The sequence below is a fragment of the Pocillopora verrucosa genome, chromosome 8 (genome assembly GCF_036669915.1).
Source record: "Pocillopora verrucosa isolate sample1 chromosome 8, ASM3666991v2, whole genome shotgun sequence".
Taxonomy (NCBI): domain Eukaryota; kingdom Metazoa; phylum Cnidaria; class Anthozoa; order Scleractinia; family Pocilloporidae; genus Pocillopora; species Pocillopora verrucosa.
Genome location: NC_089319.1, coordinates 22,380,761 through 22,395,031, shown reverse-complemented (window position 1 = coordinate 22,395,031; position 14,271 = coordinate 22,380,761). Strand labels below are relative to the sequence as shown.

The 14,271-nt window shown below is 38.6% G+C and overlaps 2 protein-coding genes across 2 annotated transcripts; both read right to left on the bottom strand.

Moving 5' to 3' along the window:
* Positions 1-1,643: 1,643 nt before the first annotated feature.
* On the bottom strand, positions 1,644-4,958 carry LOC131799688 (uridylate-specific endoribonuclease C-like). Its single transcript, XM_066171613.1, has 6 exons — positions 4,866-4,958; positions 4,280-4,455; positions 3,829-3,977; positions 3,119-3,197; positions 2,730-2,860; positions 1,644-2,250 (listed from the first exon to the last, which is right to left on the bottom strand). Exons 2-6 carry the CDS (start codon positions 4,422-4,424, stop codon positions 1,954-1,956), a joined length of 801 nt encoding a protein of 266 aa, XP_066027710.1. The 5' UTR covers positions 4,425-4,455; positions 4,866-4,958; the 3' UTR covers positions 1,644-1,953.
* Positions 4,959-8,752: 3,794 nt separating this feature from the next.
* Positions 8,753-12,236, bottom strand: LOC131799687 (endoribonuclease endu-1-like). The gene is made up of 6 exons (XM_066171610.1): positions 12,132-12,236; positions 11,798-11,967; positions 10,698-10,843; positions 9,987-10,065; positions 9,634-9,770; positions 8,753-9,025 (listed from the first exon to the last, which is right to left on the bottom strand). The coding sequence occupies exons 1-6, from the start codon at positions 12,188-12,190 to the stop codon at positions 8,753-8,755; spliced, it is 864 nt and encodes a 287-aa protein (XP_066027707.1). The 5' UTR covers positions 12,191-12,236.
* Between the last annotated feature and the right edge of the window lie 2,035 nt (positions 12,237-14,271).

Here is a 14,271-nt window from a genome sequence, read left to right as displayed (position 1 = left end):
CAGTCACAAGGAGTAAGGTGGTCTCCGTCCTTTTTTAGTTTTTTTTTTCCTTTTTTTTTCTGATACCAACACAAGTACGAGAGTATTACAAAGTTAAGATTTTCTTTCTTTATGTTATCCAAGCGTGAAAAGACTTGTCCTTTTTTCTTTAAAATATCAACCATGAAGCCATTAAGATATCGATTACTCTTACAGTTATAGGGTTTCGCAGGTCAGTATCGCGTGTCACATTTTGGTATTTTAAAATTCCTCGACAAGGGGCAAATGCATGGTTGTCAACTGAAATATCTGCATGAAAAGGAATTTTTATGGCTTTAAAAAAATTACTTGAAAGCAAATTGGATCAACCTGAAAAAAATTGGCTTGTGTAAATTTTGATCATTTGATCTCGTCCTGCTTAGGAGGGGCTCAAGTTTTTATATGTTCCGTTAGTTTCTCTTCGGGTTTTAAGTCTTTTTTTTTTTTTTGCGATATTATTAATAACGATTACACTAGTTCGCCAGTCTAATCTATAATCTTCTGGCCGGTGCCCAATTCACACTCGTTCATTTCTTCAAAATGTAGCATGTCCATGCATGGCAGCTTTTGTGGAATTTTGCTTAATTAATTTAAGATCTTGCAATTATCCTTTAGCTCTGTCCGCCTTCCGCCTTCCTTTTGCTTAACTACAATTTTTATTTCTGGCATCGAAAAGATGTCAGAACAAAATGGAGAAACTTTTACCTTTCCTTAATGAGATTTGTGAAGTCAACGTATTTTAATTTATCGTGTAGTTTTGTTTATAGACGGGTACCAATACCTGACTGGAAGAAGAATTTGTCATTTGAGGTTTGATCGACAGCTAAGCGTGGTCGTCAGAAGGGGTAGGTGGTGGTATCCTTAAAGAAAATGTCAAGTCTCAAGCCCACGGGAAATGCGATTTTTGACGCCCGTAAGCCAAGTAAACTGGTGAAATGCCCCCACTCCATTACTGGTTTATCATTTTGCATGAAAATATTTCCCAGATACATTGAAACAATTGCTAGTTACAGTTTCGTGCTCAATGCTTGAGGTTTTCAGCTCTACTGATTACTTGAAGCAATTCCTAGTTTATAATTATCCTAATGAATAAAAGGGGAAAAGTTCTGAGGAAACTATGGTGCTGCGTCGGTGGGAGAGTATAACAGGGTAATTAATTATTACCAACTGTGTTGATTACGTACATTGGCCCCCTTTAAGATCTAGAGTTTCAAAGATGAAGTTTCGAGCGTTAGCCTTACGTCAGGAAAGAGTTCGTAATCGATCTATTTCGACGTTTATTATCTACCCACAACATGGAGAATCATGCTTCGCGGTGCGGAAAAAGAAAAAGAGTTGCATGTTGATCGAATTGTGTCATGATTTCCACTGAAACAAGGAAAACGTTCCAACTTAAATTAAGGAAACGAGTTAAATGATTTTGGTGCGAACTGGTAGAGGTTTGAGAGGTGGGACTTATTCTACTTCAAGGAGTGAACTCGCAAAGGAAGTTGGGGAACTTGCAAGGGAGCGAGACCTTCAGATACGGGCCAATAGATGAAGAAAACACATCGCGGTTCTGTGGCCGTTAATGACTTCAGGTCACGACTAGTTTATACCAGGATGAGTATCATTTAATACTGGATTGTGTACCATTTATAACTAAGGCATCTCTCTAACACAGATATCGTGTAGATTAAAATTTTTCAAGTGGTGCAAAACGCTAATTTCATCTATAGGACATTCACTGGATAGGCGGTGACAACCCACTCATTATGCGGGTCTTCAACGGTCTTAAATTATACCAGGCTCTGCGGTAACCCTCCGTCGGAGTGAAAGTTTCATTCACAGTCTATTACTCTATTGCCATTTCCTCCTATTGCTCCTCCTCTGGGTGCACGTCCCCTCACTGAACAAGCAGTAAACATGGCCAGATCAAATGCTGGGCTGGTTCATCTATTGAACGTTTCTTGGATAGGCGGTGACGACCCATTCATTCTGTGGGTTCTCGACGGTCCTAAATTGTACCAGGCTCTGCGGTAGCCCTCCGGCCGGTACGTGGATGTTGCATTCACAGTCTGTTACTCTATTGCCGTTTCCTCCTATTGCTCCTCCTCCTGGCGCACGTCCCCTCAATACACAAGCAGTAAACATGGCCAAATCAAATGCTGGGCTGGTTCCAACGAACATGCTGCTGCTGGCGCCCTTGTTCGCCCCTCTCCATCTGAATGATAGCTGACGCAAAAACTTTGGCTGAGATAAAAAGATCAAAGAGACTCTAAGTGTTTCTCGCTTTATAATTTAAAAATAAGTTACTTAGGCCAACGACAATGACAAGAGTGTCATGGAGCACCGTCGGTAGAAAAAAGCCATATGCTTGTGAATTCCACTCGTCCGTGAATTAAAAGAAAACTAACTTCATGTATACTTCTTTAAGTTTCTTACTCTCTAAATTTCACAGGTGACACCGCGGTGTCTTTTTTAAACAATCCTGAGCACAGGATTGGTAGGCTCGTGCTCGTATTATCTCAGGGAGATTTTCCACTATTGCCTCTTTTCGCTACCTTTTGTTAGCTCCGCTTAAGGAGACACATACAGAAGCATTTTTGCAGGAACATTTTCCTCTGAAATATTCGAGAGGAATTTGTTCGAAACTGATTTGAAGATTTGCTCGTAAAGTCACCGAGTACATTGTATAGCTGAGCCGATGGGTTTCGCTTGAAATTACTGACCAGTCTGTTTCCCTCGAAAGCCGGCTGAATGAAAGCGATGTGCGTCGTCTGGGTAGGGTTTCTTCGTTGCTCAAGGAGGAACTGGTACCAGTTGTGAAATCCATTGTAATTGTTGCCGGGCATTTGATTTCCTGATAAATAAAAACGGAAGCACAGAATTTGATGCGTATGGATACGCGTGTCCAACTTTGTACCATATTAATAAAAACGGAAGCACAGAATTTGATGAGTATGGATACGCGTGTCCAACTTTGTACTATATTAATTGTAGCGAGGAATGCAAGAGCGTGTAAAGTAGCTTAGTTCTTTCGTGGATTATCTAAGACCTCCAATCAGCTTCTCTGGCTTATGTATACGATCCATTTATCTATTTTATTTGCCGCACTTACCAACAAAAACATGTTTAAAGCCATTGCTGTTTCGAAACCATAATTTCTCTATGACGCATCTGAACTGTTCTAGGGTTGTCTGAAAGTGAAGTTAATAAACATAAAAGATATGAACGATCCAGGCAACTGATTTTAGAACAAGTGATGAAAAAGAGGTGGAGGTGATCCAACAAATTTGTCAAGTCTTCAACTTTATGGGCCTTCTCGGATTTTCTTTTTTCGTCGACTCACGCTCGTGAAAAGGTGAATAACATCTTCCTTTGCGCAAATTCAACTTGACATTTTTAATACAGAGTCAAGAAGAGAGGTAGTAAGAAGTAAGATTAGGCGTTGTTTATTGCTTCGATATATTTAAAGGCCAACAAAGGTCATCAGGTGCCTGCTCTTGCTACTGAAACGGTACCGTTGAGAAAATACACACGAATGATTTTGGATCATTGCAAGATCATTTGTATTTGGTAGATCTGAGCAATGAAAGATGTGGTCCCTTTTTTGCAGGGACAAAGAGGAAAATCTGAGATCTCGTGTGGAATGGAACACCAATTATCTTGCTAGCTCACAATTGAGTTCTCTGTTACTCAGTGGAAGAGCATCATACGGTAAGATCCATAGGGCTGAAGTTTGAATCGTCTTGAATGACTCACATGTTCAGGACATATGGATAGCTTACTCCTTCAAAAAAGGAATAGTTCTATAAGTTATAGACATACCACGCCTTGAGGCAATGATCCTGGCTGAGCTGATAAATAATTGAGTGCAGCCTCCATAGGTCCGTTTGGTTGGGTTACCGCAGTTATGAAGTCATTTATATGTTGCTGATTGAGAACAAACGGCACTGCTTGGTAATCGACCAATATGTCTGTTTGGAATCATAATATACATGATCAGTTATGAATCAAAAATTGGCAATTTTAAAAGTCTTTTTTTGCTGATATCAATCTTATTTCTCGGCTGTTTTTGCCTGGTTCTTCCTACTCTACAAACTAGTCACTACTCATGAACATCTTTTTAAAGAGCAGGGCGATATCGTAGATGAACTATGTCGACAGTGGATGAATATATATCCATCGTTATTTCCCCTCTGGACGTAGATTTCCAAGGCTTACTAAAGCTCTGAATTGAATCAAAACACAGCTGACAGACACCTTATTCTTTAATTACATTTGAATCGGGTAAACACGTCAGAAGCGAGTTTTGCAACTCCTCCTGCTCCTGGAACCACGGTGAACAACGGGTTTGCATTGTTGACCGCATTAACCGATAATTCTGCAGGAATATCCAAGTTATTTCCAGCATTGTTCCACATATTTTGGCAAGCGGCTCCAAGATTTACTGATCTGCAATGTGAAAAAGCAAATTCTTACATAGACGTGTTCCAGAGGAAATTCTTTACGAACATTTAAAGTAACACTTATAAATAGTAAATTTACGGTATACTAAATGCTAAGAGAGAATGTTTTATGAACCTCTCTCTTCTACAAAATTTGTAGAATAAGCGATCTTGCGATGAATAGGAAAGTGAGTAGGAAAAAGAAGAAGACTTGGATATTGGCGCTTATTTCTGGGTACAATACGCCCTTAAGAACTAGCCGTGACTTTACTGACTTTCCTAAAATTGAAATTCTTACTCTCTTTGTTGCAATGAATTTTTTAGAGAGGCCACATATTAGCTGAAAACCTTTTTTCAAAACCAAACTGTGTTCAGAATGTGTTTTACTTCGTACTGCATTAAGAAGAAAGATATCACCTTAAACAACATGAGGAAGTTTAAGAAAACCCCGACAGCAATGGCAACGGGAACGTCAGTAAGCAAAAGGTTTAATGGGTAGAAAGATGGCTGTGCACGTGCGTTATAAATATTTGTAAATTTCTTTGCGTACTCTGCAAAACAACAAGGTGAAAGGATCAATTTTGCGTTTTCCAGAGAACGTGAACGAAAATAGCAACTAATTGAAATATCTATTTCTAATTAAACGCTGTATTCCACATTCAGTTTCGAGATAGTTTTGACAGTGAAAAACAAACGAATTGACTTTAGAGTATCGCGAGATTCGAAGGTAAAAAATCATTCAATCTTTTAACCGACGTTGTTCACGGCGTCGCTGTCGTCGTTTCTTAAACTCCCTATTATTATTTACCTTGAAAAAAAGAGGAAAAGTCAGCAAAAAGATGACAAAGATTTTCATGTTCATGAAAAATCTCTTCATACACCAAGTATACATCTTTGGGATATGTTCGTCGACCCAGTGGTTTTTAATTGGAGGTTAAATTCCTACGCTCTTAACACTTTTTATGTGATCATTTCATGATTATTTAAACGCTTCGGTCCATAGCAGGAGGTCTTCGGGAAATGACATGAAAGTATTTAAATTAATCCAATGTCAGCCACTAAAGTATCATTTACTTAGAAATATATTGACACACCCGTTTTCAAAATCGTTTCAATTTGAAAATATATTTTAAACAAATGTATAGTAATTTTTTGTTTTCTTGTTAAAAAGTGTGTCTTATTGTATATGTATGTGATACATACATTTGCATAAACATTTATTGAAATAAGCTCTCGTCCAAAAACATCAACCCAGAGGCGATAAAGATATCGATTGACTTGAAGCGCTTAAATTTGGATTCTCTCAGCAATCCAAGGGTGAAAAGATTTGTCCTTTTAGTTTCGAATATCAACGATAATTATAGCCATTAAGATATCGATTACTTTCACAGTCATTGGGTTTCACATGTCCTTATCGCGTGTCATTTCGTCGATCCAAGGGTATATCGAAGTTTATCGACAAAGGAAAAATAGTTACTAACATGAACATGTCCAAAGAAAAAAAAAATCATTCCCAGGCGTCTTAGGTGATACCTAAATCCACTTGGGATCAACTTAAAAAAAAACATGGAATGCTGTAAATATCGATCTTTTGACCCCATGACGTTTACCTGCGGCTTTTGTATTTTTCTCGTTAGTTTCTATTCGGCCTTGAAGTCATTTCATTTGCGATATTCTTGATAGTTATTTTGTTTGGCTAGTAACTACCACCATTTTATTGAAAAATTAAGACTCTTCAAGAAAATAAAGTGAGTCAATGAAGGAACAAGTCAACAGACACTGAATGAAGGCGCGAGAACAAAAATAGTTCAATGCCCTCTTTGCTGTTCTACAGTTGTCGCGTTGTCACCTTTCTGGTGCGATTTACTTTCGTCAAGCAACATGGATGAAAATGCAGGTTACACGCTTGGTACTGTGTGAGTAAAGCAGTAGACCCTACTTTGAGATGTTCCTTATGCCGTCCTTAAGGTCACTCTCTCTACGCTAAGCAACAGGTATGGCAGGTCTTAGCGAAAAATCAGTTTGGTGTGTTGCTTCACGAAAAAAAAATCGCTGCTGTATTTGCACTAATTTTACTACGATTGGTGCTGAGAACCAAACCCTGTTTCCGGGCAATAAGCTTTTCACAAGCACGTCGCAACGACTTGCACCCTGTGACTCGAGGGATAGTTTCATACAGTTATAAGTTGTAGTAGTTTCAACATTTTTTTAATGAAATGTCAGAGCCACTAGAATATCATATAGTGAGGAATGTACGTACAGTGTAACCTTTGCATAGCCATTTATTGAAATAAACTTTAAACAGAATTTACTCAGGAACAAAATATAAACCCTTGTGATACATTGAGGTTGACTAAGAACAAGCACTTAAAGTTTCTTTCTCTTAGCAATCCAAGCGTGAAAAGACTTGTCCTTTTAGTTTCAAATATCAACGATAATTATCGCCATTAAAATATCGATTACTTTCGCAGTCATTGGTTTTCACATGTCCTTATCGCATGTCCTTTTATCGATCCAAGGGTATATCGAAGTTTATCGACAAAGGGAAAATAGTTTCCAACATTAATATCTCCATCACAAAACAATTATTTCCAAGTTTCCTTGGTGATACCCAAATACAATTGGGATCGATTAAAAAAAAAAGATGGGTGTTGCAAATATCGATCGTTTGACCCCATAATGTTTACCTGCGGCTTTTGTATTTTTTGCGTTAGTTTCTATTCGCCTTTGAAATTATTTCGTTTTGCAATATTCTTGATAGTTATTTGACCAGTTTGGCTAGTAATTACTACCATTTTATTTAAAAAATTAAGACTTTTCAAGAAAATAAAGGAACTAGTCAATGGACGATGAATGAAGGCGCGAGAACATACATATTTCAATGTCCTCTTTACTGTTCTACAGTTGTCACGTTGTCACCTCTTTCTTGCGATTTACTTTTGTAAATCAGCATGGATGATAATGCAGGTTACACACTTGGTACTGCGTGAGTAGAGCAGTATACCGTATTTTGAGATGTTATTTATGTCGTCCTGAAGGTCACTCTCTCTACACTAGGCAACAGGTATGAGCAAAAAACACGTGTTTTGCTTTACGAAAAAATCGCTGCTGTATTTGCACCAATCTGACAACAAAGCCGCGAAGCAAACCCTCTTTCCGAATACAAAGCTTTTCACAAGCACGTCGCAACGACTTGCACCGTGTCAAATAAGCTGAACATCAAAATTTTGTCAGGATACTCTCAATTAACGATTTTTAATTACATATTCTTGCAATGCTTGAAATTTTCAGCTCTATTAATTGAGGCAATTTTTCCTCAATGGTTATCTTAGACCACTTTGTGAGAGAGTCAGCGCTGTCTTTCCGTTCCACTTCTCTGCAAGGTTAGAGCAATAGAAAAATATTTTGACTTAACTAATGCATGGCATAACATACAGATAGGATACTAATGAGTAAACGTATCACGCACTCGTGTATACACACGCAGCGATCTTGTTGATTCAAGAAATCTGATTGGTCGGCAGACTGGATAGTAAGTGGGAAGATATCTTCTCCGCTGTAAAATATGATTTACACTCAAAACTAATCAAGAGTGGACAGAAAAAGTTCAATTCTTCCCCTTTTCTGTAAATGTGGTATTACATCCCTCATAACGAAAGATAAAAACTTATAAATGCTAGGGTCTTTTTGGAGGATCAGTTTTTTCACAGGAATTACTCGTGATGAAAGATTTGATGTAAAAGTGGCTCTTAAGGTTAAAAGAGAACACTTTATAAGGACAAGGGGGTTAGAGGAAGGTTTCTCCCAGTTGCAAGTTTGTCCTCGACTTATTTTGCAGGTTCGTAATCGATCTGTTTTGACATTTATTATCATAAATCAGTATCTATCAACGGCACGGAAAATCATGCCTCGCGGTGCGGTGTTAGATTCAGATTTGCGCTTTGATTTCGACCGAAAAGGGAAAGCTGTTTTCTTTAAATTCAGGAAACGGGTAGAAAGATTTGGGTGCGAACTGGTAAAGGTTTGGGGAGAGACTTGGTTTACTTAAAAGAGTGAACTTGCAAAGGAGGCTGGGGTGAGCTTGCAATGGGGCGACACCTCCAGATACCGTCCGTTAGATGACGAAAACACATTATGTTTATGGCTTCAGATCTCGATCGATGTACACCAATGATGAGGGTCATTTCAAGCTGATTTGTGTAACGTTTGTTCATAAGACATCTCTTTCACACATTTATCGTCTAAATTAAAATTTTAATGTTCCAGATAAATCCTGTGCAGTAATACAAGACGGTACATGTACCTCAGCGTACATTTTTTGGATAGGCTGTGACGACCTTTCCATGTGAGTCCTCGACGGTCCTAAATTCTACAGTGCTCCTCCCTAACCCTGGGACTTGAATTTCACACACACAGTCTGTTGGTCCCCCTCCTGGCACACGTCCCTTCAATACACAAGTAGTAAACATGGCCAAATCAAATGCTGGGCTGGTTCCGACGAACATGCTGCTGGTGCTGCGCGGTGGTACTTTGTCCGCCCCTCTCCATGTAAATGTTAGTCCACGCAGAAAATATGGCTGTAAATAAGAACGTCGGAGAGAAACTTAGTATTTACCTCATTGTATTTGAAATTCAGCAATGGGCTATCAAGGGCACACAAATGTTTATGGTGTCAATTAGGATCACAACAGTGCACACCCAACAGAGGTATGCAGCCGAACGCCACTCCTCGGTGAAATAATAATGAATAACAGACTTTTAATTGCAGAACGCGAACGGTATCTCGGGCTATAGGCTAAGATTACGTTACGGTATCTTGTTTAGCCAGCGCTCAGCTTAGGATTTATAAGGCTTGGCTGAGAGCCTGCTTAGCCTTGACTATTTCGAAGCACTTTTCTATCAGAGCCTTGTCGTTTAGCACGCACACTTGTAAAAACTTCTTTTTATCGAGAAATATCAAAGTAACGTGACATAAACATTCAAGCAGAATAGTGTGGTTGACACTGCACGCTTGTACCCCACACCACCTTCCTTTAAAGCCGGTAGGAATGACTGAATCAATCAATCAATATTGCAGTTACGAACACAGATAGAGTACCAATCGAAACTAAATATAAGGTTTGCAGGTGGCTATGGCTTCACAGCATTTTTGGTAGATATTTCCACTCTGAATGAAATGACTAACCAGTTTATTGCCCACGAAAGGTCGCGGATGGTTGAAGGCGATATTGGTCGTCTGAGTTGGGTTTCTGTCTTGTTCAAGCAAGAACTGGTACCAGTTGTGAAATCCAGTGAAAGTGTTGGCTCTGACGTTTAAATCGCCTGTTAAACAGAAACGTGAACACAGAATTTTGTGGTGATGACTGCGGGAATATTTTTTTTGCATTCATCGAAGAATGCACGAGCATGCCGGGTAGCTTAGTTCTCTCGGGGACTGTTTGAAAAGATCCTATTACCTAGGCCTTTCGTGGCGGATAATCTAGACATAAACTTTGAGAGACTTTCCGTTTGTTTATTTATTTTATTTTCCTTACTTACCAACAAATACATGTTTGAATCCATTGCTGTTTCGGAACCATAAATTTTTCAAAACATCTTTAAACTGTTGTAGGGTTGTCTAAAAGTGAAGTTCATAACGATAGAGGGGGTCAAAGAACGGCAATTTTACAGGGGATATGTGACAAGAAAATAGATGGAATGTAATCTATGAAGTTAGAGGAGCGAACAGGGGACTAACCCTCAACAAAAAAACTTATTTGATCAATTGCTCCTTACGCTTTTGAATGCAAGGGACAGTGACTATGCAAAATGATGTCAAGTCATCGTCATCAACTTCTCATGAGCCCTCACGTTTAGTTACCTTAAATAGGGAACGGTCATTATTTAACCCCCGGGTGGTGGTGGGGGGGGGGGGGAAATTTGGTTGTTTCACGATAAAATTTACCTGTTACCCCTCCCCCCTCCGGCTCTCTATGACTCCCCATCCCCTTGGTGGCTAATGGCTAGTCAATTTTCTAAAGTCCCTCTTAATGGCGACAACTGATCTACCCATAGTTCCCTTGGATACCATATGATCTCCACCCACCCCTCGTGGTCCCTTACCTCATTGGTCCATAAACGAATTCTCTGTTATTCATTGGAAGGGCGTCAAGATCAAAAGTTCTAAAGTTCGACTCTTCTTGAAGGACTCACATGTTCAGGACACATGAATAACATATTTCTCTATTACAAGAAGTGGTCTACACATACCACGCCTGGGGGCAATAATCCCTTCGGCCTTAAATAATCGAATGCCGCCTGCATAGGTCCGCCTGGTTGGGTTACCGCAGTTATGAAGGCATCTATATGTTGCTGAGTGGGAGCAGGCCGCACACCTCGGTAATCGCCCATCAAGTCTGTTTAGAATTATAGAAAACATTTACAATTTTCCATCTGACTCAACGGCGTTTTTTCAAAACATCAAAATCTAGGGGATTTTTCATTTTTTTTAGATTGAGACTTCTTTTTCTCTGAAAGCGTACGTGATCTCGATTTTAAGCTACGAAGCAGGAAACGTAATAATTGCTGTAAATCTTTGTCATAATACTACACAAACCTGAGTTACCTTGATGAATTATAACATTCCCAGCGCAACTTTGCACTGCCAATCAATTTCCCGGTTATTTTAGCCTATAGACAAGATTTCTCTGTAAAGTGTTTTTTTTAAGTCGTAATTTTATAAAAAAAAAAAAAGGGAAAAACGTTTACAATTGATGCATTTTTGGCCCACACAGTCCATCCTTGAGTTTTATTTCCGCTGTAGAAATAAATTACTTACAATAGGTTGGTTATTGAGCAGAGCGATATTGTAGACCAACTATGTCTTCAGTAGATGCATAGATTTTGCGATCATTCTTTTACTTCCTCACAGGAAGTAGATTACCACGACTGATTAAAGGCCCTGATGTGTACTGTATCGTAGATTTTTATGGAGAGCCATTTGTGCCAAAAATATCAATCGTTAGTGATAAAACATAATCGTTAGTGCTAGTGGCGATTTTTTATCGATTGTAACTTGAACCAGTCTCCCGCTTGTTTAGCAGAGATAAACCGATCAAATCTTACTTACTTTCTTGAACTCTAATAAGGAACATTGAAATGACAATCAAGGCAAAGACAGACCGGCACGGACTACCCATGTGGCTTTTGTGGTCGCGTCGAATAATCGCCTCTAAATTATATCTTTGCTCTCCCTTTTTATAAGAGACAAATAGCGATTGATATTTTTGGCACAAATGGCTCCCCATAGATTTTCACCTGTCAGTGGTAAGTGGCTTTGCAACAAAAGATACCAAAGACACCTTAAATACCTTTGAATCGTTGAAATTCAGGAGATCTGACTTTTCCAGCTCCCGCTGAACGCACCTCAAACAACGGATTTGCGTTGTTCACCGCATCAACTTTTAATTCGCTAGGAACCACCAAGTTATTTCCTGCGTTGTTCCACATATTTTGGCAGGCGGGATTAATATTTTCTAATCTGAAGTATAAAAGACAAATTCTTTGGATGAAGTGCCGAAAAAAATTTTTCACCAACTTTCAGGAATAGAACTTCTAGAAATTGTTAAATCAGTTAAATTGAATATTGAACTCTAAGGCAACGCATATGATGAGTTCTTCTTGAGAGATGTTAGATTAAGTTACCCGTTGGCAAATGAGAAGGTGAGTAAGATACAGATGAAGACTTCGATGTCGGCTCTCATTTCTTTGGCACTCCAGATACACGCGAGAAAGAACTGTCTTGCCTTCACTGACTCTTATGAAAATGAAATTCCTACTCTGCTGTTTGCAATGTTATAGTCTCGTCATTTTATTAATATTTAAATGGTTTAGTGCCCTGTAAAATGGAAGGTCACTGAGAAATGACATAAAATAAACAGCCTTTAATAAGTTACCCTACAATTCAAATACATGTAGCTTTCACCCTTGGTAAAATAACCAACCATAGATATCGATTGTCTATAGACATAGGACCCTTCATCAACTATGCATTTCTCCCACAGACCGCAATGACCCCTTTGTTCGTTTGTTCGTCTTGAAGTAACTGCCAAAGCAGCTATAATATCGAGATGGAATACGCAGCCTTTCGTTAGCCATGAACTAAAACAAGCACCACTGCATATTGATTAAATGGAAGGATATAACAACTTTGGCATGTTCAAAGTCACATTTTTCTCATATAAACACGTTTTAACGGAAAACAAAGTACGGATAATACGATCTACTTACCATCTAGGTATTTTATTTTAGTGTCATACTCTAGCTTGGGCAGGTATTCCTTATTTTTTTTGACAGTGTTACAGGGTAGTTGGTAGTCACCCACTAACTGTGATCGAAAAGTGAAGTTTCCATGTTAAAAAAATGTCACATTTCTATGACCCATACAACAATGCTAGGACTGGTTACACGATGTAAATTCAAGTTCGTTGTTCATTACTTTTCGTTTATCTTACTCTTGTTAAGTCGAATGAAAACGAAAGACGGCGATCAGTGCGGCACAAATGTACATCCTTATGATTACTGCAAGGCTCAGCAGTCTCTGAATATTTTTGAACAGATTGTTTATCCCCCTTCATAACCTTTCAACTTTATTCATTAATATTCAAGTAAGTAGCTTTTGGCAAATTTTGATCTGATTTTCAAGATTTCGCTAGTGGGCAAAATTACGAAATTGATTCAAACTCTTTGGTTTAAGTAGCATAATCCATGTAAAAGTTGACCGTGAAGCCACGCTACAGGCTCGCTCTTTCTAGTGTGAAAATGTACACACTAGTGTCCGAATTATAGACACTAGTGTCTTAGTTTAAACATAGGAAGCCTATTTTTACGACAATAATTTCCGAATTTAGAACCCTACTCTCTAAAATCCAATACAGGTGTCAAATTCAGATACTAGTGTTTCAAATCGGTCGCTAAGGTCTAAAATCGTACACTCTGTGAAAAGTCGGGTATTAGTTTCTAAAATCGGACTCAAGTGAAAACGGACACACTTCGTAACAAATGGAAAGGTGATTAAGAAACAGAAGTAGACTTCGATATCGGCTCTTATTTCCTTGGCACACGAGATATACGCGAGTGAGAACTGTCCTTGCCTTCCCCGACTCTTATGAAAATGAAATTCCTTCTCTGCTGTTTGCGATGTTAGTCTCGTCATTTTATTAATATTTAAATGGTTGGTGCGCTGTAAAATGAAAAGTCACTGAGAAATAACATAAAATAATAAGCCTTTAATAAGTTACCCTACGATTCAAATACATGTAGCTTTCACCCTTGGTAAAATAACCAACCATAGATATCGATTGACTATAAACATGGTCCTTTTATCAACTAGGCATTTCTCCCACAGACCGAAATGACCCCTTTGTTCGTTCGTTTGTCTTGAAGTAATTGCCAAAGCAGCTATGATATCGAGAGGGAATAAGCAGCCTTTCGTTAACCATAAACTAAAACGAGCACTACTACATATTGATTAAATGGAAGGATATGACAACTTTGGTATATTCAAAGTCACATTTTCCCACATAGACACGTTTTTAACGGGAAACAAAGTACGGATAATGTGATTTACTTATCATCTGGGGATTTTGTTTTAGTTTCACACTCTAGCACTCTAGCTTGTGCAGGTATTCTATAATTTTTTTAACAATGTTACAAGATAGTTGGTAGTCACCCACTGACTGTGACCGAAAAGCAAAGTTTCCATGCCAAAACAATGTCACATTACAGGACTGGTTGCATGGTGTAAATTCAAGTTCCTCGTTAATTACTTTTCGTTTATCTTACT

Coding starts and splice junctions, on each gene's coding strand:
- LOC131799688 (XM_066171613.1), bottom strand. CDS start 4,424: ATGTGGAACAATGCTGGAAATAACTTGGATATTCCTGCAGAATTATCG. Junction 3,978..4,279: donor CGTGTTTACCCGATTCAAAT/GTAATTAAAGAA, acceptor GATTCCAAACAG/ACATATTGGTCGATTACCAA. Junction 2,861..3,118: donor CTTTAAACATGTTTTTGTTG/GTAAGTGCGGCA, acceptor TTTATTTATCAG/GAAATCAAATGCCCGGCAAC.
- LOC131799687 (XM_066171610.1), bottom strand. CDS start 12,190: ATGAGAGCCGACATCGAAGTCTTCATCTGTATCTTACTCACCTTCTCA. Junction 10,844..11,797: donor TGAATTTCAACGATTCAAAG/GTATTTAAGGTG, acceptor AATTCTAAACAG/ACTTGATGGGCGATTACCGA. Junction 9,026..9,633: donor CTTTCGTGGGCAATAAACTG/GTTAGTCATTTC, acceptor TCTTATTTACAG/CCATATTTTCTGCGTGGACT.